This window comes from Amphibalanus amphitrite, unplaced genomic scaffold (genome assembly GCF_019059575.1).
Source record: "Amphibalanus amphitrite isolate SeventyFive unplaced genomic scaffold, NRLGWU_Aamphi_draft 000360F_arrow, whole genome shotgun sequence".
NCBI lineage: Eukaryota > Metazoa > Arthropoda > Thecostraca > Balanomorpha > Balanidae > Amphibalanus > Amphibalanus amphitrite.
In genome coordinates this window covers 363,649-387,659 of record NW_024881854.1, presented here as the reverse complement: position 1 = coordinate 387,659, position 24,011 = coordinate 363,649, and the positions used below count along the sequence as shown (strand labels likewise).

Here is a 24,011-nt window from a genome sequence, read left to right as displayed (position 1 = left end):
TCCATCACTAGGTATCCATCCTTATTACATAGAAACTTTGAATGGCATGGCAATTTATAATTTTAAATGACAATATTTTTATGTTTCTTCTGTGGGTAGGTAGGAAGGTAGGTAGGTATAAGGTAGGTACACCAGACTGCTATGGACACTTTTCCAAGTTGGTGGGGCAAAAAACCTAATGTATGTGTTGGTTTGAGTCGTTTGATTGAGTTGATTGATTCCTTTCATTGTCGCGTTTGAGTCGATTGAATCAATTCCCGAAAACTGCTCTGACTTGATTGATTTGATTGGTTTCCCAAATTTGTCGTGATTGAATTGATTGCTATTGATTGAGTCGTATACAACCCTGGACTCAAGACTCCAACTGATTTTGACCACAGCCATTCATGAAAACTACCCCCATTTTTTGGCCGACCCCAAAATCTCATCGGATCTGCATTGATCTCAGGGGGAGCCCGGTCGGGGATGGGGGGGGGGCAAGCTGCCCCGCTTGTCCCCCCGTGGCGACGCTAATGTATAATGTATGCACCATCTATGCACCTTGGAAGCGCCCCTATCCTCATTGAAGGTCGCCCCCATCACAAAGTGCACCCCCATCTCAAAAGCAAAAGTTACACCCCTGCCCGTAGGGGGGAGGGGCGAAACGGCCCCCCTCCCCCTGTCCTTTTCCGTCGATATCTCCTAAACAACTAGAGATGTCGTCACCAAACTTTCAGGACCTCTCCGGGCATCAATTTTACACATTGTAAACAATTTTTTTTCCAGAGGCTATGATAGGTTGGCCAAAAATGACGTCAGAATGACGTCATGTTCTGCCATTTTCTACCCAAAAAAGACCTTCGCGAGAAGAGCTGTCAGGCCTACAGCTTTGAAGGTACAGAAAAATGATTAAGACATAAAAGGTGTAGAATTAACAGGGCTACAAAACTGTTATTTCGAATTTTTGAAATTTTTAAATTTTGACCCCAAAAATCAAAAATGCAATTTTTAGATATATTAGGCAAAAAATCCAAAAAGTTTTTTGACTGTCAAAAAAAAAAACGGAATATATGTGATAGTAACTACCGTCTTCTATCTACATACCAAATTTCAGATCGATAGCTCGTTTTTAGGCCAAGTTATAGCGAAAAAAACTGTTCAAAAATGATGACGTCAAATTTTCGAACTCAATTTTTGGCAATTCTATACAATGTAGGGCAAAACAAAGATCACCATTGGACTCCCCGTGACGAGCTGCATTGAATGGATACCCATTTTATGCAAAATATCAACTTTGAAATTTGACCTAATTTGACCTGACCTTGACCTGACCTTGACCTGAACTTCACCGAAACGTAATCTTAGCTGACCCCAAAGGCTGCCTGACCCACATAATCGCATTTGTCATGTACAATGGACCATAAAACATGTATCACACGACACTTTCATATTGTGACCCCCAGTGACCTGACCTCTGTGACCTGACCTGATGTCAGTGACCTCAGATAGTGAAGTTTGTGTTTGACGGACAATGTACCATCGATGGTTTTCAATAACTTACCAATTTATAAACTTATACCAACTTTATTTTGAAACACCAACGCATAACTCGAGGATGAATACAGGTGCAGCACCGCAGAAAAGCGCAATCGATAGCCCTTGTACCCGACGGCCGCTGGGCCTCCGTGCCACCCGCCGGCCGCTGGGGGCGGCAGTTGCCCCCCTTTACTTCTCCGACGATATTTTTGCAATTGGGAAAGATAGAAAAACCGGAAACTTTGCACTCATACCTATTTCTTAACCCTCGCCCGCACATGGGGGGGGGGTTGCCACCCCCCCAGGTAGTCTTTCTGCTCTGCACTCAACATTTTTAGAGCTAGAAGGCTGATTTTTCGTATAGCTGCTCCTCTATCCTTTCTTGATGTCCACTGAAAATTTCAAGTTTCTGTGATTTTTGGTTTAGGAGATATGACCTTGTTTTTCAGGTCATGTCATGACCCAAATGGCCAATTCTCAACATCTTTCGCTTGCTATGGGCCTTGTGAGCTTTTGACACCCTGATTTCGGCCTTTTTTGCCAGTCTTACCTCCCACCTATCATGGAACATGTTGTTCGACGATGTACAAGGGTCAAGGTCAGGGTCAAGGTCAACCTAGGTCATCTAAGATAATTGCGTTTTAGGCAAGCTGAATTTACTTTTTGTGAAGTTTTTTGACTGCATTTTTGGTAAAAGCTTCTCAGATCATGATTTCATGTAATATGGACCCAAAAACAATCGGTGCACACATCAGTATACACACAGACACACACAGACATACAAACACATATAAATGACCTTGACCTAACTTGACCTGAAATGACCTCAGCAGCAAAATTCTGGTCGGGTAGTGTGACAAAGAGGTTCTAGCTGGCTTGGCACCAGAAAACAGCATCGTCATCAGTATTTGATAAGCAGCGCACTTGATATCCAACGGTGACCCAAAACAGCAATATTTTTTAGTTTGACCTGACCTGGAAGGTCAATGACTGACCTGAGAAGGTAAAACTGGGTATCATTGGATTCGTCTCTTCCCAAAGAATCTTTTTGGTCTTTACTGCTAAGCTCTATCTCCAACAGGAACGAAATGGCGCGGGGGGGGTGTCAACCCCCCCCCCATGTGCGTTCTAGGATGGGAAAATAGCATGTGCGGGCGAGGGTTAATTGCAAGCCGAGGTTGTGTCCAAATTTTGTGTTGATTCCATTTGCAATGACGATACAGTGACGTCAGAAGCCAAATTGTAGATAAGTGCTTTCTAGTTTCCTTACGGTATATCCGACATATGATATCAACTTATATGTAGAACGACTGATCACTCGTCAGGAACTAGATGGAAGTGTACCAAGATGTGTCAGGATGACAGCAGGTGCTGTTTAGTTCATTTACTGTTGCGTTTCACGCTCAGCGACATCAGGAATGCTCCATATAGGAGGGCGACAACATTTTACGACGCCAGCACTGTGACGTCATCCTGAGTGCTAAAACCACTAAATTGTCATCAAATATCTGAATCTGAATAATACCTCAGGTCTATTCAGACGGCAGACCTAGACCTAGGTCTATTCAGACATCTTGAATAAATATGAATACACCTTAGGTGTTTGTATCGCTCTTCCATGTCTATCAAAAATTATTGCCAAATAGCTGCTGGGGACCTTTCAGGGCCTGGGATGACCTCGGGGACATAATACGGGGTGACAGACCTGCAAACTGTCTATTTAGTATGTCAAGTGTACTCACCTGTATCCCGATGTTTGAGAGTGTCTATAATGGCGTTCGTCCAAAAGTGACGCCATTGAACTATTAGGTATTTTTCTTCCATTGACTGATAATGGAGAGTTTATAAAATTGACCCGACCGTTGATCACCGGTACCGATATTCCGAATATGTAAATTTGGATAGATGCTGCTACTCTTGCCAATAGCTGAGAGTTTCAAAGCGATCGTTCAGTCGATGAAGCCATGACGAGCTCTCTAACTTTGTACGGCCGTAGAAAGCTCCATCACAGCTTTTTTCTGAGGTGAGGCCACTTAGCGTGACCTGGTGACCTGGCCTTAGGCGACTTGGGTCTGGAATTATCACAACTTGGGCGGAAAAGATGCATGAATTGCTGTACATAAAAAAGCGTTGCTCTGCGCCGTCGTTTTTTATATATCTGCTAAAAATCGCAGGGAGTTGGGCTGCCAAAACCCCCGGGCCCAGCGCGGCTGAGGATCATTTCTCGATCTCGTTTTCCAGTCCACCACCAGTCGTCATCTCGTCTCCCAATTTGTTGCAGTGTCCCTCTCCCTCTCTCTCTCTCTCTCTCTCTCTCTCTCTCTCTCTCTCTCTCTCTCTCTCTCTCTCTCTCTCTCTTTTCCCATCTATCTCCTCTTCACCATGTTCTGATATATGATTCTGATGTCTCTTTGTTTCTTTTTTTCAGAGACGGCGATTGACCAGACTCGAACAGAGACGTCACGGACGAAATAGTTCGTCAGTCGCGACCCGAACAAATATGACGTCATTGGTAGTCAGAACAGACGTCACGGACGGGATAGTTCGTCAGTCGCGACCGGAACAAATATGACGTCATTGGTAGTCAGAACCAACGTCATGGACGGGATAGTTCGTCAGTCGCGACCGGAACAAATATGACGTCATTGGTAGTCAGGAACAGAACTGATGACGTCATGCATAGTCAGGAATAAATATATTGTCAACACAAGTCTGATATAAAACTTATCACGTCATGACTAGCTGTGAGGAAATATGATGAAGTCGTAACAATGAAGTGCTTACATGATGATGGATCACCACAAATAAAGAGCAAATAGGTATCATGCCAAGCCCTCAAATGCCGCGTGGAATGTTGATGACGTCTCCGAAAAAGAGCCCGCGACAGATATAATGACGTCACGAATAGTCACGAGAAAATGTGATAATGTTACAAAAGCCACAAGCAGCTATGATGAGCAGGGTTGTGCTCGACTAAAAAAAAATTGCCGACTCGACTCATCATTCAACTTCAGAAATCCCTGACTCAACTCTGACTCAAACAAGGAGCTGATTTTTCCCTTGACTCGACTCATGACTCAACCGGCTCAATGAAAATATGAGTCGACTCAAACTTGACTCAAATTTTTTGTCGAGTCAAGTGAGTTGACTCAAAATTGACTCAGTTAAAAAAGTTGCTGAGCGGGGGCGGGGGTGGAAAAAAATCCGGCAGCAGAGCCAGGGCGAAGTTGTTAAGCGGGGGGGGGGGGGGAATGAAAAGCTTGTTTCTAGAAAGTTGAGTCAGCTGACTCATGATCCTAAATGTTTGACTCAACTCAATGTCAAAAGTTATTTTACTGACTCAACTCTGACTCAACTCAACGCCTTAATATTTTTGTCCGACTCAACTCTGACTCAACTCAACAGCTCAACATTTTATCCGACTCGACTCAAATCTGACTCATTTGAGTCAGAGTTGAGTCAAATTTCTGACTCGACTCATGAGTCAAGTACAACCCTGATGATGAGAACCATGAATGTGTAGGTAGTCAATTCAAAACAAGACATACCAGAACAGCAATCTATGTCTTTTCTGGCTGCCTGAAGATTGTCCACCGATCAGAGCAGAAATACTAATCGGCATCGGGCGTTGCAGTCTCCAATGGCGGCGAGCATGGCCGGCCGGCCGCTAACACCAGGTGCCGCTGGCGCGCGGCGGGCGGGCGGCGCTCGTGTGGTAAACGGTACTAGCATCTAACGCTACTGCATAAAGACTGTGAAATATGATTCTCGCGTGATTGAAATTTAACCCGCGCGGGGCTGGGGTCTCCAGCCGAACGCGCGGGGCTGGGGGGGGGGGGGGGTAAATTTTACCCCCCCCCCTGTTATCTCCCGAACTAATGGTCCGATTTGGAAAATTCAAACGCCAATCGAAAGCTCTCGTCACGAACTACTAAAAACATGTACTTAATTTAAAGTTTGAGGTCAAGGTCAAGGTCAGGTCAAGGGTACAAATTGCAAGTTTCTACAGTATCGGCCTTGCACCGTAGTTGCCGAAGAATGGAGTCATGGACTGAGACTGATCGCCCAAAACGTGTTCTTAGGCTACCAAGACAATATTCGTTGCATACAATATCATTCAGAGGTCAAGGTCAAGGTCAGGTCAGGTCAGGTCAGGTCAGGTCACCAAAAAACAAAATATAGAAAAGGGCATGTGCGACACATGTTTTATGGGTCATTTTACTCATAGAATTCAATAGGCACACTCAATACACTGTAAACTCATTTCAACAAACGTTTGTTACTTTTACAAGGAAAATTATTTAGCGCAAATCCCCGCACCCTTTGCCTTGTCATCGAACAACCATATTGTTTGTCATGGTAGTTGTTCTTACAACCCACTGACATGTAGTTCGTTAGATAAGCTACCAAAGTTTGCTTTGTCATTGTAGTGCGAACGACTGTGTTCCTAGTTATAATCATGCGGCTACTAGGTAAAGACCTGCGCATGTTTGCACTTAACGGAGCTGAGCCGTGTACTCGTTAGGTCAAATCGAAGCAAATCTTGGTTGCCATAGTAATGACTACATGGAGCAAACCTGTACTCGTAAGTGATCTACCAGTCTCAGCCTCGTAACGTTCTACTTAGACCTCCCTTGCACTTGTTAATTTCATTCGGAATTCGCAGCTCGCCGCTCAGCAGTCATGTTTGCAGCAAAAGAGCATTCATTGCAAACAGATCATGTATTTGAAAGTACATGCATGTGACTGTTAAAGAACTGTCGAACTGTCGAACGTTTGCACGTCGCACATCCAACCTTGCATATCCAACGTCGCACGTCTTTTCTTTGTCTTTTTTCAACCGCTTTCAACCGTCGAAAAAGCACAACGCAGTGTGGCTGACCACGCCAGCAAACACAAAAGCTTCACGCCTTCTGCGATATGAAGTAGTGTCTCTTAACAGTACTAGCGAGCGAACACTGGGGCGGCGTTACACGGCCGCTAGTAGCGCGCTGCCAGTGCATTTCGCGAACTGACGTTATATGATGACGTCACACTAATGACGTTTCGTGTAATCCGTGTTTCTTCATAGCTGCGATTGGAACAGAGTTGCTGTTGCGTTGAAAGCAAATCAAATACATTTAACGCGACAGCAACTCAGTTCCAATCGCAGCTTTGAAGGAGCTCACGGATTATACGAAACGTCATTAGTGTGACGTCATTATATAACGTCAGCTCGCGAAATGCGCTGGTAGCGCGCTACTAGCGGCCGTGAAACGCCGCCTGTGTGACCATCCAACCTTTACGTTAGTTTTGAGTTGAAATAGTCAAATTGGGTTTCCTGGTTCGCAATTACTGATTTGGGGACTCGCAACATCGAGAAATGCCTTAATTTGAAACCATATATTTTTAGTCTGCAGCACTCGAATTTTAAGGGGCAATATCACTCGAAGTTGAGGGCACATTCAAATGATTTTGCCCCTTAGGATTCGAGTGCTTCAGACTAAGAAAATAAATATTTCCGAATTAAGGCATTTCTCGATGTTGTGAGTGCCCAAACCGGTAATTGCGGGCCAGGAAACCCAATTTGACTATCTCAACTCAACACTATTGTAAAGGTGGAACAGTCACCTACAAAGGTCAGTCATGCTAGGTGTCGCCTTCACTTCAGCAGCGCCTGAACTTTGCGCAGGAGCCTATTAGGCAGCTGCGGCCCACCACTGATCCCCAGTACGTATCGGTAAAGAAATGCGGACGCGTATCTCAGGGCGCGGCCCCCACAGCCCCCCGCCGGGAGTTTCTGCTGCAGCGCCGGGAAGGCCAGGGCCCAGGCCAGGGCTTGTTCCACTTTGGACGTGGTGAGATGGATGCCGATTCCCTCCACAACCAGCATTGGGCCGTCTTCTTTGGTCTCGATGAAGGGCGCCGAAGACGGCGCCGTGATGTCGGCGCCGTCCAACTCTTCCAGGAGCTCTTGCACCAGTCCGTCCTCTGGGAAAAGACCGCCTCATGTCAATTGTAAGCATTCATTAATCAGCAAATTATTACTTTAACCCACGACCCGCTGCGGCTCCTGGATTTCTATGGCCTGACGAGATGTCGAAGGTTAAGGTCAGGTCAAAGGTCAGCGCACCAGAGGTCATCTAAGGTAAAGTTTTGCAAATTTCTAGGTCTAACTTTGACAATTTTACACAAACCGGCGCATTGCTCAGGAATCGACAGAGCTAATAGGATAATGGACATGGTAAAGTTGCGTTCTTACCATTTTGCTCAGAGTTTGTCACGGCCTTGAATTTGGCCAGTATGCCGCGGAGCCTCCCTGCTGCCTCCTCTTGGAGTTGGGCTGGATCCGCCTCTTTTCCCTCCATGAGGGCAAGATCCAGCCACATCTGCAACACAAAAGCATTGAGTGTTAGCAAAAACGAAAAGAGCAGTGTAAGTTAGCCGCATAATGGATATGAAGAGTAACATGGTAGAAAGTGTGATCCCTTGCGGGTCAGTTTAAAGTGTCAAAAATAAGCGGACGATTACTGCCAAGAATGAAAATCCGGACTGTTTTCAAAAATGTACATCGGGCAGCACATAATGAAATCCATGACAATAAATCCACATCTACAAACAGGCAATAGGCACATTTTCAAGGGCTCCAGATGCAACATGTCACTTTTAAGCAGGGCTGCGGAGTCGGGAGTCGAAGTCTGAGTCGGTCGGGGTCGACAGTTCTGCCCAGGGGTCGACAGTTCTCCGGAGTTGGAGTTAATGCTGCATAGCTCAACGTCACGCCCTGCAACCGTTTGCCTGACAATACTATGCTCGTTGATCTTTCGAAATCAGATTTTGTCGAAAAATGCCATATTCCTGTTTTGGAAGAGCGTTTTCAGCAAAAGAAGCAGAAGACGGCTGATTCGCCAGAACCTGCTTTTAATTCTGCATGTTATTACGAGCGAGCGAGCGCAGCGAGCGAAGCAAAGTCTTTTCAATATAACGGGAAAATCTCAGTATGAGCGGCCCGGCCCGGCCCGGCCCGGCCCGGCCTGTAACGCTTTTGAGAGGCTTATATCTCAGCAACCGCTGGACCGAATGGCCTGCGGTCTTTTTTGCTAGGTAGCCCCATCCCTTCTACCCCGTAATTGACTACTTTTGATACATCTCAGTGACCGCCGTGGCACGTGCCACGTGAAAAGTCAAGGGTGTTCAAGCAGTTTTGCAAAAGTAATGATTTTGAGAGGCCCATATCTCAGCAGCGGCTTGATCGATTGTCTTGCTGTCATTTTTATAGGGTAGCTGCATCCCTTCTACCAAAGGTCGGATACGCTTCATCTATGTGAGTGACCCCCACTGCACGTGCAAAATACAACAATAAGAGGTGCCAAATTTGTTCCCATTTCAGTAACTCGGTAATTACTGGGGCGATTTCGCTGAAACTTGGCATACAGGTAGGCACCCACCAGGCAATGCATTCCCATGTGTTGCGGTTAGGGTGCTACTGCACGTGCGCACGTGCAGGGGGCGTTTCCAGATCTCGAGAACGGCTGGACCGATTGCGCTCAAATTTGGTACACGGTTGGGGACCGGTTAGTAGGGTGCCGTGCAAAAGTCATTTCGGACCCCGTTTGCACGTGCGCACGTGCAGAATGCCGCTTCCAGATCTCAGGAACGGCTGGGCCGATTGCGTTCAAATTTGGCACACCGCTACCGACCGGTTAGAAGGGTGCTTTGCACAAGCCCGTTGGAAGTACCCTCTCGCCCTTCCGCACGTGCAGGGCTCACTATCTCGCTCGCTCGTTCTTCGCCCAAAAGGCGTTTTACTGGTTTAAGCATGCTTGCAATGTGGGATCTTGGAACGCACAAAGGATCGTTTCAGGCAAAAAATGACGTCATTTAATAGCGTCCTAGAAAAAGCTATTCCTAGCACTAAATAGCTGTTTCAGCCTAAAATTGGTTGCAGCATCTGTTAGGTAATACCAGCCTGCGGAAAGTGACTCAATTTAGCTGTTTCTGGCACTGATTCTCCGGAACAGTCCGCTCTAAGTCTAGAGTCTGGACTAAAATGCTGCGCGTAGCACCAATCTGGAAGGAAAGTAAATGGCAGCACTGCCGAGTCAAGCTTTTAAGTATAATATTCCATGATGTCTAGTCTGTAGTTGCCACTGCAGTTGTATTCCAGGGCATGCCTCAGACGCGCCGGCTGGAGGAGACCGGCGGCTGACGACGAGTGGGAGCGAATAATTCGCTGTCTGGCCGGCCGGCGTGCCACGTGAGGAAGCGTCGGGAGAGGGGCAGTTGAGTGGAGAGCCGTACGGGACAAGATCGTGATCTTGTGGATTGTGTGGCGTTGTATGACCAGGTGCAGGGCAGTGGCTGTGGACACTGTGGGATCCAGAAAGGCGGTCTTGGACGCTGCGGGGGGGGATACCCCCAACATAGTTTCTCCAAAATTCCAAACACTTATCGGATTTCGATTCCTTAAGCACTGCTGCTCAGTCTAAAACAAAGTTTTCCTATGTGTTTGGGCTGGGGGGGGGAGTGAGAGGGGGCTGATGCATTTGGGGCTGGGAAGCAGTGGAGCTGCCGCTTCGCCGGCCGGGGATGTGATACCGGGGGCTCGCATGGCCCGAGTCTGGTCACAGCCAGTTGGGTACCGGCGGGGCCGCCATGAGCGAAGATATGAATCAGTGTTTACAAATATATGGGAAATGCGCGTAATCGATATATTGTGCGGATAAATGCACGGACAAAGATTTGCAGATCTGTGTGACAAAGAAATGCCAGAACATATGTCTGGATATCCACCTGTTCTAAAAGAACTCCGTCGTTTCTGGCCATATCTTCGGCTGCGTATGTCCCTTGAGCCGAATATGTTTTTTTTTTTCATTGTCGAAAGCGTGCAATGAACTGTATGTTAATTTTCTGTCTGATAGGCAGGCATCGGTAGGATTGTGATTGCAGGATTGCAAAATCCTGATTGCATTCCTTTTTGGTGGATTTCACCTGGAGTTGAAATCCATTCCAAAAAACAGGATTTGCTTGCGGATTTTATTGCATCATACTTCCAATTTTTGCAATCCAATCCGTATTGTGGTTGATTAGTGCTTTGAAATGGTTTGTTGCGATTGAATATTATGAGATCGGCTTCATCGGCTTAATGTACTTTGCTATCAAGGGCTTTACATCGAAACTTGAAATAATTTAAACGCTTTTAATTTAAACGCTCAAAATAATATACGCTGATGAACTACATAGCAAGGGCAAAATTACGTATTTGAGGGAGAGTTTTAAAAATATAAAACACTGGTTGGGTAGAGGTTTAAATGTGGGGGTGTTTGAGGCAAAAAATATTTCCCATAAAATATCTGTGCCTTAGATAGGAATTACTCGCAAGACTAGGAACTAGAAATGGGTGATTTGGGGATGGAGGCACGGCCCTATGCCCCCTCCCCCCTCCCTCCCCCAGATCCACTAGTGCACATAATAATACAACAGGATTGCAAAAAAGGATTGCGGATTTGATCACAATCCAAGTGAAAAAAGGGGATTGCGGGTAGGAATGCAATCCACTTCGGCACTAGGAATGTTGATTGGGAATGCAATCCTTTCAAAAAGGATTTTACCGATGCCTGCAGTGATAGGAATAGACAAATGCGAGAAAAGGGTCGCAAATGGGCTTTGTAAATACGACGGGAAATAGATCAAGAATTTTGCAATTCTAGGGCCAATCCAGTAATCACTCCAACTAGATAATCTGGCAACATAAGGCTTCTGGTCAGCATTTTAGTGCCAGATTTAGTTATTAGGTTCCAGTAACTTTTTTTTTGGTGCTATACAGCAATTAGGTGCCAGAAACAGCTATTTAGGGATCCGAAACAAATATACCCCAAATACAAACATCTCCACTATGAAGTTAATTTTCATGATATGGACTTAAAGAGAAACGTCCGGAGTCTGAGATGAAATCGGAGTCGAAGTCAGAGTCGATTTTTGAATCCGGACTCGGAGTTGAAGTCATCCGAAAATCCATCGACTCCGCAGCCCTGCTTTAAAGACCGCAAAAACACATTTGGTTAACATGCTGGAGCCGATCTATGTAACATCGCCGTACCAACGTCTGTATTGCCGCAGTAGTTAATCGCGTTTAGGTAACGTTGCAAAGCATTTCAACAGCCTTGCTACACGATATCTTGGTGAGGGAGGGGTTTCTTCCCAAGGCTGTTCTTTATTTAGCTCAAAACCCAGCAGTGTACTAGTTTAGGCGACACCTCAGAGCTCGTGCCAAAGGGGCTTTTGATAGCACAGACTAGAAGATCACCGCATGCAAGAGCTGTTTCGAACAAGTGTGATACTTACCGCATCCAAGGTCATGGCCGCGGGATACCGTTCCGCATATCGTGCCATGGTGTTCCGACCTTTCACCAGGTAGTTCCGTCGAAACGCGAACGTGGACCTCAGGAGCTCCACCTTTCGCTCCGAAGTCGCCTCCAGTAGTTCGTTCGCCATCCGCCTCTGGCCCAGATCATCCACTGGCGCTGGTGGCATGTACGCTGGAAAGAGAAAACAAGGGTTGTATCAAAAAGAAAACTTGCTTCTGTGGGTGTACGCGCTTGGTTACGGAGCGAGCGAAGCGAGCGTAGTCTTTCGTAGATAAACGGAAATTTCTAAGTATGAGCGGCCGGCCGGCCGGCCGTGGTCACGCTTTTGCGAGGCTTATATCTCAGCAACCACTTGACCGATTTACATGCGGTAATTTTTGTAGGGTAGCTTCATTCCTTCTTCCAAGCATTGGACTATTCCCGATGCATGTGGGTGACCGCTTATGCACGTGCCACGTGCAAAACGAAGAGGCATCAGCTTTGTAGCAATTGCAATATCTCGGTAATTACTTGGCCGATTGCGCTGAAACTTGGTATGTAAGTAGACACCCACCAGGCAATGCACTCCCATGTGTCATGGTTGGGGTGCTGCTGCACAAGCGACGTGCAGGGGTCGCTTCCAGATCTCAACAACGGCTGAACCGATTGCGCTTAAATTTGGTACACGGTTAGAGACTCGTTAGTAGGGTGCCGTGCAAAAGTCAGTTGGGATCCAATTTGCACGTGCGCACGTGCAGAGTGCCGATTTCAGATCTGGAGTACGGCTGGGCCGATTTCGCTCAAATTTGGCAAATCGCTAGAGACCGGTTAGTAGGGTGCCGTGCACCAGTGAGTTGGAAGTAACCCCTCGCAATCAGGGCTGCGGAGTCGGAGTTGGAGTCGGTCGGAGTCGACAGTTCTGACCGGAGTCGGAGTCGATTTTGGAAACCGGAGCCGGAGTCGGAGTCACCGAAAAAATCATCGATTCCGCAGACCTAGCAGGGCTGCGGAGTCGAGAGTCGGAGTTGGAGTCGGTCGGAGTCGATAATTCTGCCCGGAGCCGGAGTCGAAGTCGTAGTTGCTTTTTGGAAGCGGGAGTTGGAGTCGGAGTCGGAGTCACTGAAAATCCATCGACTCCGCAGCCCTGCTCGCAATTTCGCACGTGCAAAGCTCATCCTCTCGCTCACTCGTTTGTCGCCCCCCGCCCCCAAAGGCGTGCATCCAGCTTGTGCACGCATCTGTTCAATGGTTTTGGGAACGATCCTATCAATAGTACTTAATTTAATTTCGATACGTGATTTGAGACTAGAGATATTAATCAGATATCATCGTTTTGGTATACCGATACGAAATAGACACCAACTTGGCATTCAGTATCTCGACCATGTCTTTTTTATTTTGTCCATATTATGAATCCACTAATGTATGAGGGGTTATGAGTTATGACTTTGGTAAATAGCTGGTATTTCTGTCAATTTCCAGAGTTGGTTTAGTTTTTGGCATTTTTCCATAGGTTTTGATGGGATATTTGGCTTGGTATCGGTATCCCGATTGGCTGTATGCATTTAGTGTGCATGTAGTACCTATGTCATTTTTGTATGTGTGAGGGTGTTTCACGCCCTCACATGTTTGGTACCTCCAAGCAACTCGCGGGTTAACTACCCAGCTTGGACAAAATAACATATTCGTTCTCACCTGGCAGTCCTTCATTGCTTTCCTTCTCATGTTTGGCCTTCTTCATTTTTTGTACCGCGCCGTCTGTAGTGTACCGTCGCTTGTTCGCGAACTTGTTGGAGATCTTGCTCTTGATGAAAGCCTTGAAGAAAACCAAGCCAGCATAAGCATAATTACGGTCTCATCCCACACATCAAGTCATGGGTGGGCGCAAATAGGCCCGAAGGGCTAAGCACTGGTGCTGGAAAATTTTATTGAACATAACTCGGGTGCAAATGATAAAAAGGTTCAACATTAATTCATTCTAGTTGGACATTTACATTAACGCAAAAGGAAGCATGCTGAGGTTGTCCGTAGCAAGCTCAGTACAGGGGGCTCTGTCTTGACGAAAGACCACGCTTTAGGCTGAAACAGACTCTTTCCGCAGTCAGGAAATCGCATGCGAGAGCCTGTTCAAATAGGTACATCAATTCCTGCTCGCATTCAATTGTATGAGGCAGGTGCGTACGATTGACGTGAGCGTTATTTAATGCATTTGAATTAGCTGTCGCATGCGATTTCCTGACTGCGGAAAGAGTCTGTTTCAGCATTTAGGGTAAGACACTAATATTTGCCTTTAAAAGGTTCCAAGTGAGCTTCGTTACTTACACGGTCTAAAAAGTTCGGACTGAACTGAAGTAACGGGCATTCGGCTGGTAAACTACGAAGCACTAGCGACTTCCAAGCAGTAAACTACTAAATACGCACATGGCAGGAAGGGGGGGGGGGGGTGGTGGAGGAACGCCCCCTGTCATTTTCCTTCGACATCTCCTAATAACAGATATCGTCACCAAACTTTCTGGAGCTCACCGTGATCACTTTCACATTGTGACCATCATTTTAATTCGGAAGCTTATATCTAAATCTAAATCCAGTGTATTAATTTCTCCATTTAACTGGCCTTTCAGCCCTATCGTCGTGTATGTACATACAATTATTTTAAGACATCGACAAGTATAGGCCTTTCTCAAATGATGTCAGAGTGACATGCTAAGCGATGATTTGAACCATCAAATGTTAAACATTCCATTGTTTAGATGTAATGCCTTTTAAATCTAATTTTGCCTTTTTTAGTAATATATCTATTATAAATGTTATAGAACCTTTACTCGTCCATCCGCATACAGTTATGCGGTTACAGTTGTACAGTTATAGTTAAATTTGCGATCGGTAGCTCAATATTTGCCATAGTTTTGATAAAATAAAACTATTTGAATTTAATGACGTAAACGTTTAAACCCGATATTTTTGATAATTTGTCTTCTAACAGCAAATATGGCACATTTACCCGAAGGCCAATAAACGGTCAAAATTGTGACCAGTTCTGTGACGCCATCGGTTGCACTGAGGTGAATGGAATGGTCACGTGATAGCTCCCCCGCGCGGATACGAAACGCCGTCGAATTTTAAACATGGGTGAAGTAGTTTCAGAGATCCTGGGGGCGAAATGCCCCCCCCCCCCCCTTGACCCCCCGTCGGTAGTTCCACGGGGCCCGGGTCAAAATCAAGTGACATTATTGCTGGTTGCAACCTGAAGCCAGCCATATTGGGACGATCTATCAAATTTATGAATAAAAAAAAGCTTGCGCAATGATCAATAGAGAGCAGCACGTCTATCACAATGCTAGATAAAATGACAGTTTGAAGCGTCGGAAAACAATAAAAAATTATGAACATCTCCAGGCTCACCTAAGTACACGTCCTATAATGGCGTGCACTTACAGGGCGTGGGATAACAAATGGCGTCACGTTTAGTAGCTGCATGCTTTCTAACTTTCTAACACGGACTTTTTCTGAAGCATTCCGTTTTGGATGCAAGAAACTGAGCCATAAGTAGGTGAGTGCTTTGGTATATAAACCACGCAATTGAGTGGCAGCAGCTGCTGGCCACAACTTTGCAAATATTCGCTCCTAATGTGAACCCTGATCGACGGATCACCTGTAAATGTTATCTGATACTTCGCCCCCACCTACAAATTTTGTTGCCAAATTTCCCTTGCCACCATCGTCTATAAAAATATTTGCCGATTTGGGTATATCCAAGCAATTACAGAGGTAAACATATTGAGCTAGATATGTTCAATAATGCGATTGTTGGGATGCAATGAATACAATGGTTAATCGGTACCCACATGATCGCAAAAAAAAAATCCAGATGATGACTAGGGCCACAGGGAGCAGCACCATCTATACGTATGTGTGGTGAGAACGGAAGTGATGCAGCAAGTATTCCCCATAGAGCAATAGAGCAAAGAAAAGACAAATGGAAAGCAAGCCGACTAAAGGTTCTAATGAAGCCCTGAAGCACAAAAATACCTAGCTAAAGAAAAGCATTGGTTGCAGCTCCGTCACCATGTAAGCGACAAAAACTAACCCGCGCATCAATGCCGCTTAGAGCACCACAGAGGTAAGGAAATGCATCACTAATGTCGGAGGCCAGAATGTCGTACCCAGACTTCCCAGGATAGCTGGAACGAAAGGATTCCGACACCGTCATGGAATAAACCGAGGATAAAGCTTATAGGTAATAATAATCTGTAGCAATGGCAGTATCGAAAATTTACTAAATTTGACCTGGTGATCTGACCTTAAGTGGCCTGGACGAAAATTTAACACAATATGCAAAACAGATATACGGTAAGCAATGTCATGTTTCGAGGCAGTGCGCATCGTAGTTGTCTCTACATACGTAAACAACTGCAGAGTGTGGCCCCTTCCCAAACAGAGCGAAGGTTAATAAAAGCAAACATGATTTTTAGTTATCAAAGACAAATATACATATATATATATATATATATATATATATATATATATATATATATATATATATATATATATATATATATATATATATATATATATATATATATATATAAATTTAGCTCGAATGTTCGAAACTATACCAATATCAACAATTATCAATATCGTAATGCCATACGCATACAAATCAAATATAATTCATAACACATCTCACATTCAGTAACTTACTAGCTTTTCGCTTTCCCTGTGTAACCAACAAAGATAGCGTTGGTTAGTTCTTTCCAGTCGGTCTCCGCCAGCTCGACCTCCATCTCCAGCTTGCTCCTTAGGCCGGTGGAGAGAGATTTCACGGTAAATGGCAGTCTGAAAAAGATAAGGAAACATAGTACATAAGAGACCAGAAAACGAAGATGATGACTGTATTACTGGGGAGGGGCTATTTTTTGCCCCCCCCCTCGTATCTCCGAAACTAATAGACGGATCCACAAAATTCAAACCGCGTTCGAAAGCCCAGTCAAATCTGTCAAGGGAAATCCAATTTCATTGACCTCGGGGTCACCGATGACGTCACAGGTCAGATCAAAGATAAAATGTTTTGCCGGCCACGGGTCTTCTAGGGAATGCGCTTAAGCATCGAATAAAACGCATTTTATCGAAAATCAGCGATAGGGCGTCAGTTGCCAGTTGCGAAGTGAGCACAGTTTTAATGCACGCAAGCCTGGAGTAATTGGCGATTTTGGGGAAAATATTTTGTTGTGCGCCATTTTCACGGAACTTCACAACAGAATGAGTCCCAAGAAGTCTTTAAAAGGCTCTGAAAACAAAATGACAAACAATTTCCTTTCACATGGATATACTTTTTGGCGTTTGTTATATGTTTTGGTATCTCTAGGCTTAAAAACTTTTTGCCCTGTAAAAAATCACCCTGTAGGCAATCCCACTAACAAGTTTTCAACTAATACCTTTTCAGTGCTTCTTCACGCTGACTGGAGCTGCTGCCACTGAAACACAATGAAAGCATGTATCATTGAATGAATTATCCGAAATTAAAAATAGTTCATGACTATTGTTCCGACAAAAGTTTAAAGATTCATGATATTGACCTAAATTGCTTAAGTTACCAGACGTCACTCAGGGTAGAAATTCTCAAATTTTTAATTTGACCTGGATGAACGGGTCTAGGAGGAATCAAACAGCACAAAGCACCGTGATTTCACTATTACCACAAAAATCGGCAGACGGTCATACCCTCCCCCCCCCCGTAACGGGAGCCGTTCCTGTGTCGTTTTTACCTTCTGCCCACTTTCAGGCCACTCGGACTCTCGTCGTGACGCGGCGTTCCTTGAATCTCGTGACGCGGCGTTGCTTGAGTCTCGTGACGCGGCGTTCCTTGAATCTCGTGACGCGGCGTTCCTTGAGTCTCGTGACGCGGCGTTTCTTGAGTCTCGTGACGCGGCGTTCCTTGAATCTCGTGACGCGGCGTTCCATGAGTCTCGTGACGCGGCGTTCCTTGAGTCTCGTGACGCGGCGTTGCAGGTGGCTCGTGAGTCTCGGTAGGCCTGAGAATCGATTCAATACAAAACGTTGATTCTCTGCCGAAGCCTCCTAGGGGCTTCGTAGCTGGAGGGCGAACCTTTCGGTGAAGTTTGCTTATATTTTCATTGCCTGGTATACCGTCGATAACTTTTAAACATAGCTAAACTTTATTTTGCTCCGGAATTCAATTCAGCATGTGAAATGAGTTTATTTGCAATGAAAGGCATTGGAATGCGCCAAGGATTATTTCAGACGAGATAAAAAACATCTCTGACATGAACTTTACCACCATGGTGATTTTAAGATATGTGCGGAGTCAGAGACAGTTGGAGTAAGTCTATTTTTCAAGCCAGTGTCGGAGTGACCGAAAATCCATCGGCACAACAGCCCTGATCACAACATTGGCAATACCAATAAATTGTAACGAGCCTGTCTTCAGCTCTGATGTCCTTCTCCTCGGCGACTTCGTTGGCGTCCATCTTCGGTGAAGTCCATCCACCAGTGATGTCACTGAATGAAAAGACGACGAAAAGCAGCGTTATTTGTTGTTCCTGCATTCGCTAATAATTAACATTAGCGATGTAACTGGTTAACATTTACTCTTAAAAATTGTTTTGAATACATACAGTAAGTTTTTTTTTATATAATTAACAAATTCCTTGGTCACTAAATACCTTAACCCTCGCCCGCACATGGTGGTTGCCACCCCCCCCCCCCCCCAGGTAGTCTTTCTGCTCTGCACTCAACATTTTTAGAGCTAGAAGGCTGATTTTTCGTATAGCTGCTCCTCTATCCTTTCTTGATGTCCACTGAAAATTTTAAGTTTCTGTGGTTTTTGGTTTCGCAGATATGACCTTGTTTTCAGGTCATGTCATGACCCAAATGGCCAATTCTCAACATCTTGCGTTGGCTATGGGCCTTGTGAGCTTTTGACACCTTGATTTCGGCCTTTTTTGCCAGTCTTACCTCCCACCTATCATGGAACATGTTGTTTAACGATGTACAGATGTCAAGGTCAAGGTCAAGGTCAACCTAGGTCATCTAAGATAATTGCGTTTTAGGCAAGCGGAATTTACTTTTTTGTGATTTTTTTTTACTGCATTTTTGGTGAAAGCTTCTCAGACCATGATTTCATGTAATATGGACACAAACAATCGGTGCACACATCAGTATACACAGACACACACAGACATACAAACACATATAATTGACCTTGACCTAACTTGACCTGAAATGACCTCAACAGCAAAAACCTGGTCGGGTAGTGTGACAAAGAGGTTCTAGCTGGCTTGGCACCAGAAAACGGCATCGTCATCGGTATATGATAAGCAGCGCACTTGATAACCAGCGGTGACCCAAAACAGCAACATTTTTTAGTTTGACCTTACCTGGAAGGTCAATAACTGACCTGAGAAGGTAAAACTGGCTATCATTGGATTCGTCTCTTCCCAAAGAATCTTTTTGGTCTTTACCGCTAAGCTCTATCTCCAACAGGAACGAAATGGCGCGGGGGGTGGCACCCCCCCCCCCCATGTGCGTTAATGCATTGGCATTAAAGTGATGTACCGTAGTTCAAAAAGAGCAAAAATGAATATCTACCAAATTTCACTAAAAATATTCACAGTTATTTTAGGTGATGCTTTTATTTTTGTTCATTCTTTTGGGCCTCCGCTGTTCCTATGACGTCATTTGGAAGAATTTTTTTAGTGCGACAGATGTCGCGAGCAAGGCACTAAATACCACCACAGAAGCGATTGTCTTTCACCATGGTTTTAGTAAAAGATTTAAAAGTCGCTAGATCTCCGATGACGTCACAAACTCTAAAGGCTGAAACAGACTCTTTCCGCGTTCAGGAAATCGCATGCGAGAGCCTATTCAAATACGTTATAATTCTTCCCGCATTAATCGCATCCGAGAGGTGCGTGCGATTGATGCGGGAAGAATTATAACGTATTTGAATAGGCTCTCGCATGCGATTTCCTGAACGCGGAAAGAATCTGTTTCAGGCTTAAGGGACATTCAAATGCATTAGCCCCTTAGAATCCGAAAAAAAAACTGCAGACTTTGAAATCAAATATCTCCAAATTAAAGCATTTTTCGATGTTGTGAGTGCCCAAACCGGTAATTGGAAGCCAGGGAAACCAATTTGACTATATCAACTCAAAACTAATGTTAAGGTGGGATAAGTGGGCTATTAATGTAAGCATAGGGATTCCTCGCCAGTTTAACCCGCGCAGTGGAAGGGTTCCGAGAACTACGCCCAATGGAAAGAGGAGGGGGGGGGCGAACGTCATCACATTTGTCCGGATGCTGCTTTACCACAATTACCGTCACTGGAGGGTAAATGAGAACAATACTGGGTGGTAAGAACTAACCAAATGAAATAAAACAAACATGTAAAAAGTGCAAGCTTGATGCTCCTTTCTTACCAAATGGATAATGCGTCAACGTCCACGGTGCTGCATGACGCCGATACGTCACTGGTCAGTGAGGTCACTGCAGCGGCTGGGCTGGAATCGCATATTGAGAATGGTTAGCCCACCATTGGCTTCAGTTGTTTCGAGTTCAGTCATTGGCATAGTAAATGGACTTGAATGCACGCCCTAAAGCAGTCAATGACTTGGAATTTCTTCCATGGAATTATCGTTACAACGTTAAAGGGCGCATCAATATAGCAATGCGATACTCTTTTAACATTTTATTTATACACACACACACACACACACATCCACACCCCCTCCCTCCCCTCCCCACACACACAAGAAAGTAGAGGCTTAGTCATAGCTAGTGTTAGGAAATGCCAAACTATTGTCACATCGGAATGTCAGATGTCAAATAAAACAATATTAACCTCACCTCGTACGCTTCAGCAGGAGTTTAGCCCCATCGAAGACCTCCGTGCCTGGCTCCACGTCAACATACCCGTTATATTTCTGAAGAAATATCTGCATTACTACGGGAACGTCATCCGGTATCTTGAAGCGTCGCAGCATCGCTGCTTTGAGGTCGTCACAGGTTTCGGGGTTCACCTTTACGACCTTCGTCCACTCTTCGTACTTTACTAGGAACTCCTGGAAAGAGGTAATAGGTATAGTTATTTACACTGAATGAACAACAAGTAATAACTACAAATATATGACAAACAATAGGGGAGAGCGGGGCCAGTTGAAACACGGGGTCAGATGAAACATGGCTTTATTTTCAACAGTATGCAACATATGGCGTTGCCTACACCACTGCGCATCCGCGCTCGACCACTTCCTTTGTCAACGGCGTTTGGGCGGCAAACGGACGGTAATTTTGATTTTACACTTGTTTTTGTGTTTTTGAGGGGCGTTTGGGAGAAGTCGTTTTTATGAATATTTTGTGATATCTCATATACCTTTGTTTGCTGAAAGAAGAACTCCTGGCTCCGGAATAACACCTTATTTGGCCCTTCATTCAGCATGATGCCGTCCCTCCAGCTCGTTTGACATGTGCTTTACGGCGCGTGCGAGATGGCGGGAGCGGATGGGGTCAATTGAAACGCTTCTCTGAGGGTCAGTTGAAACAGGGCCACAGGCCGTTTCAATGGACCCCGGTGACCTTTGCAATGGTTATTGTTCAGGGGCTGTAAACATTAAAGGAAATAGTCCACCTTTGAAATGAGCTTTTAAACTGAAATAGTAGTTTCATAGAGCTCAATTTTTGACCCCTTTATCTCCAGCCTTTTGCTTGAAAGCACACTATAGCCTGAGATATTTCTCATTTTCCTCATCCGCCCATTTTACCATAGTCTATGTACTTTATGTCACCTATTATGAGGAACTTTGCACTTTTAGCTTTCCAGCGACCTATTGAATGTAGCATTTGGAAAAGTAAACCGGACAAAATATCTCCTAAAGAAAGTGGCCTTAAAGAGGAAAACATCCCATTGTTAAGGATAGGTGCAATTGACCCCATGGGCTGGTTCAATTGACCCTCGCATCGGGGTCATTTGAAACGGGCGTAGAGCTGTTTTATAAGCATGCGTTTGGCAGCAAAATATGTTTGAAACATAATTTTACATATCTTAAAATAAAGCCAAAAGAGCATATTTTTTCATGGCATTGTGCATTTTTCGATATGACAACTAGATTTCGCTGTGCATGTCAATATATAAAAAGTGGTTCAACTGGCCCCGCTCTCCCCTATATGATACAATCGAATACATTTCGCTCCTGAACTAAAACTGACGAGATAGTTTAAGCGATGACGGCTGCCTTTCCGCAAAACGAATAAAATAATGCATTGTTTTAGAATATGGAATGGTAGAATGTTCAGTGTTTCAGAAGCACTACTGTTAACGCCAGACCCCTTGAGACCCTAATTTTTCGCGATTATTTTTAAATGCGTGGAAGAATTTCAACCAAGCTCAGGACATGGCTGTTTCAAGACCTGCCGAAACTTTTACAATTTAGATATTTTGTCGCCATTTCAATATTTCAGGCACTTCTCATTGACTCGTAATGTTAAATTTCGAGCAAGATTTTCACCCGGTGTGTAGAGGCTATCACCAGTCAGTCTGTGATACGTTATGACGTCAAAGCTAAGCCCCGCCTCTGTGGTCTTGGCCTGCGGCGGTTTCGGGCCGGCGCGCGGTCACTCGCGCTGTGGTGGGGAGCGGGGACGGTCGAGCGGTGCCGAAAGCCGGCGGAGCTGTGCGTAACGTCTTGTCTGACAGTGCCCAAAGAGCGACATGATGACTGAGGAGCCATAAATGCTCAATGCGCATTGTTTGTACAATGCTGATAGGTTCGCTGATATTTGTTTTTTTTTTCATAAGCTGCAAATGACGGGCAGATGGCATATCAATATACCTACCTGACATAAGGTTAGGAAATATTCACCTGTATTTAAAGCCTATGGCGTTGAAGATAATGTGCTAATGGGATGTCGTATGTCATCAAGTAGTTGCTGATTTGTACATCGATTCGCTATACAACCATCGAACAACGCAATAATTAGTTAATTGCCTTCGCTTCACATCATAAGGCTCGCTCGTATTTCAAACATATATCCTACATCGAAAATCGTATTTGTTAGGAATCTTTAACGTTTGTTCGAAGCATGTGTGAGTAGTAGGTTGAGGAGTGATGGTTCTCTTGGTCCTATATACGAGAGTAAACAAGAGCCTAACATTTACTTGACTGTCTGCTGCAATTTGAATTGATACATAGCACGTGAAGCGTCAGCGAAATTCATAGTCCTTTACAGATGGCAGAGGTGTCGTGTGTACAGACGTCGCTGATGGGCACGGGTCAATGCCGCAGTCGTGGGCGGAGCCTAATGTCATATGACGTATGAAAGCCTCTATCCAGGATGGAAAAACAGTTAACATTACGAGTCAATGACAAGTGCCACAAATATTTAAATGACAACAAAACGTATTTGAAGAAAAAGTTTCGGCAGGTCTTGAAACAGGTATTTCTTAAATATGGTTGAAATTAGTCCACGCATTTAAAAATAATCGCGAAAAATTAGGGTCTCAACGGGTCTGGCGTTAACAGTAGGGTCATGCAAAAGTCGTCCGAACTCGTGTACTGACATTATCCGACCAGTTATAAAACAAATACATATGCAATAATGTTTGAAGTCACCCTCACAATCAAGAATAAAACGGGTAAAACAGATAGCTCATGCAGTGCATCGCTTTTATCGCATGTGCACTTACCATGTCGACGCGTGATCTGTACCAAAGCTTAATGTTCGTCTTTGAATGTTCAGAGGAAAGCTCCCGATAGTCTTGACTAGGTACTTGACACCAACTTACATCTGCTCGTTCGCCTAAAAAAACAACAACAACAGCTAATGTCAAAACAACAGCAGACACAACAACAACCAAGCTTTTTGTTCTCATGCACCAAACATTCCACTATCCAGCTAAGCTTGCAAGATATTCACCCGCAACCATCGACGCATTATCAGTAAGCAAGCACATTGTGATAAATGGTTAACTGGTTATGACATTGACCAGGCCCATGTCACTCCACTTTTGATGACATCATAAGGGGGTCTCAGGACAATTAATGGCGCGGTGCGCCACAATCGCTCCCAAGCTACTGGCCAACAACTGCCATTTTTGAAAATATTATTTTGAAATAAAGTTCCAAGTAATGAAAATATTGTAATAAAGTTGTAACT

At 44.7% G+C, this 24,011-nt stretch overlaps 1 protein-coding gene across 1 annotated transcript; it reads right to left on the bottom strand.

Moving 5' to 3' along the window:
- Window positions 1-5,870: 5,870 nt before the first annotated feature.
- On the bottom strand, window positions 5,871-23,809 carry LOC122389498. Its single transcript, XM_043381611.1, has 12 exons — window positions 23,542-23,809; window positions 20,706-20,920; window positions 20,279-20,359; window positions 18,279-18,359; window positions 17,606-17,872; window positions 17,276-17,314; window positions 16,542-16,676; window positions 15,928-16,021; window positions 13,536-13,656; window positions 11,839-12,032; window positions 7,757-7,883; window positions 5,871-7,485 (listed from the first exon to the last, which is right to left on the bottom strand). Exons 1-12 carry the CDS (start codon window positions 23,725-23,727, stop codon window positions 7,157-7,159), a joined length of 1,869 nt encoding a protein of 622 aa, XP_043237546.1. The 5' UTR covers window positions 23,728-23,809; the 3' UTR covers window positions 5,871-7,156.
- Between the last annotated feature and the right edge of the window lie 202 nt (window positions 23,810-24,011).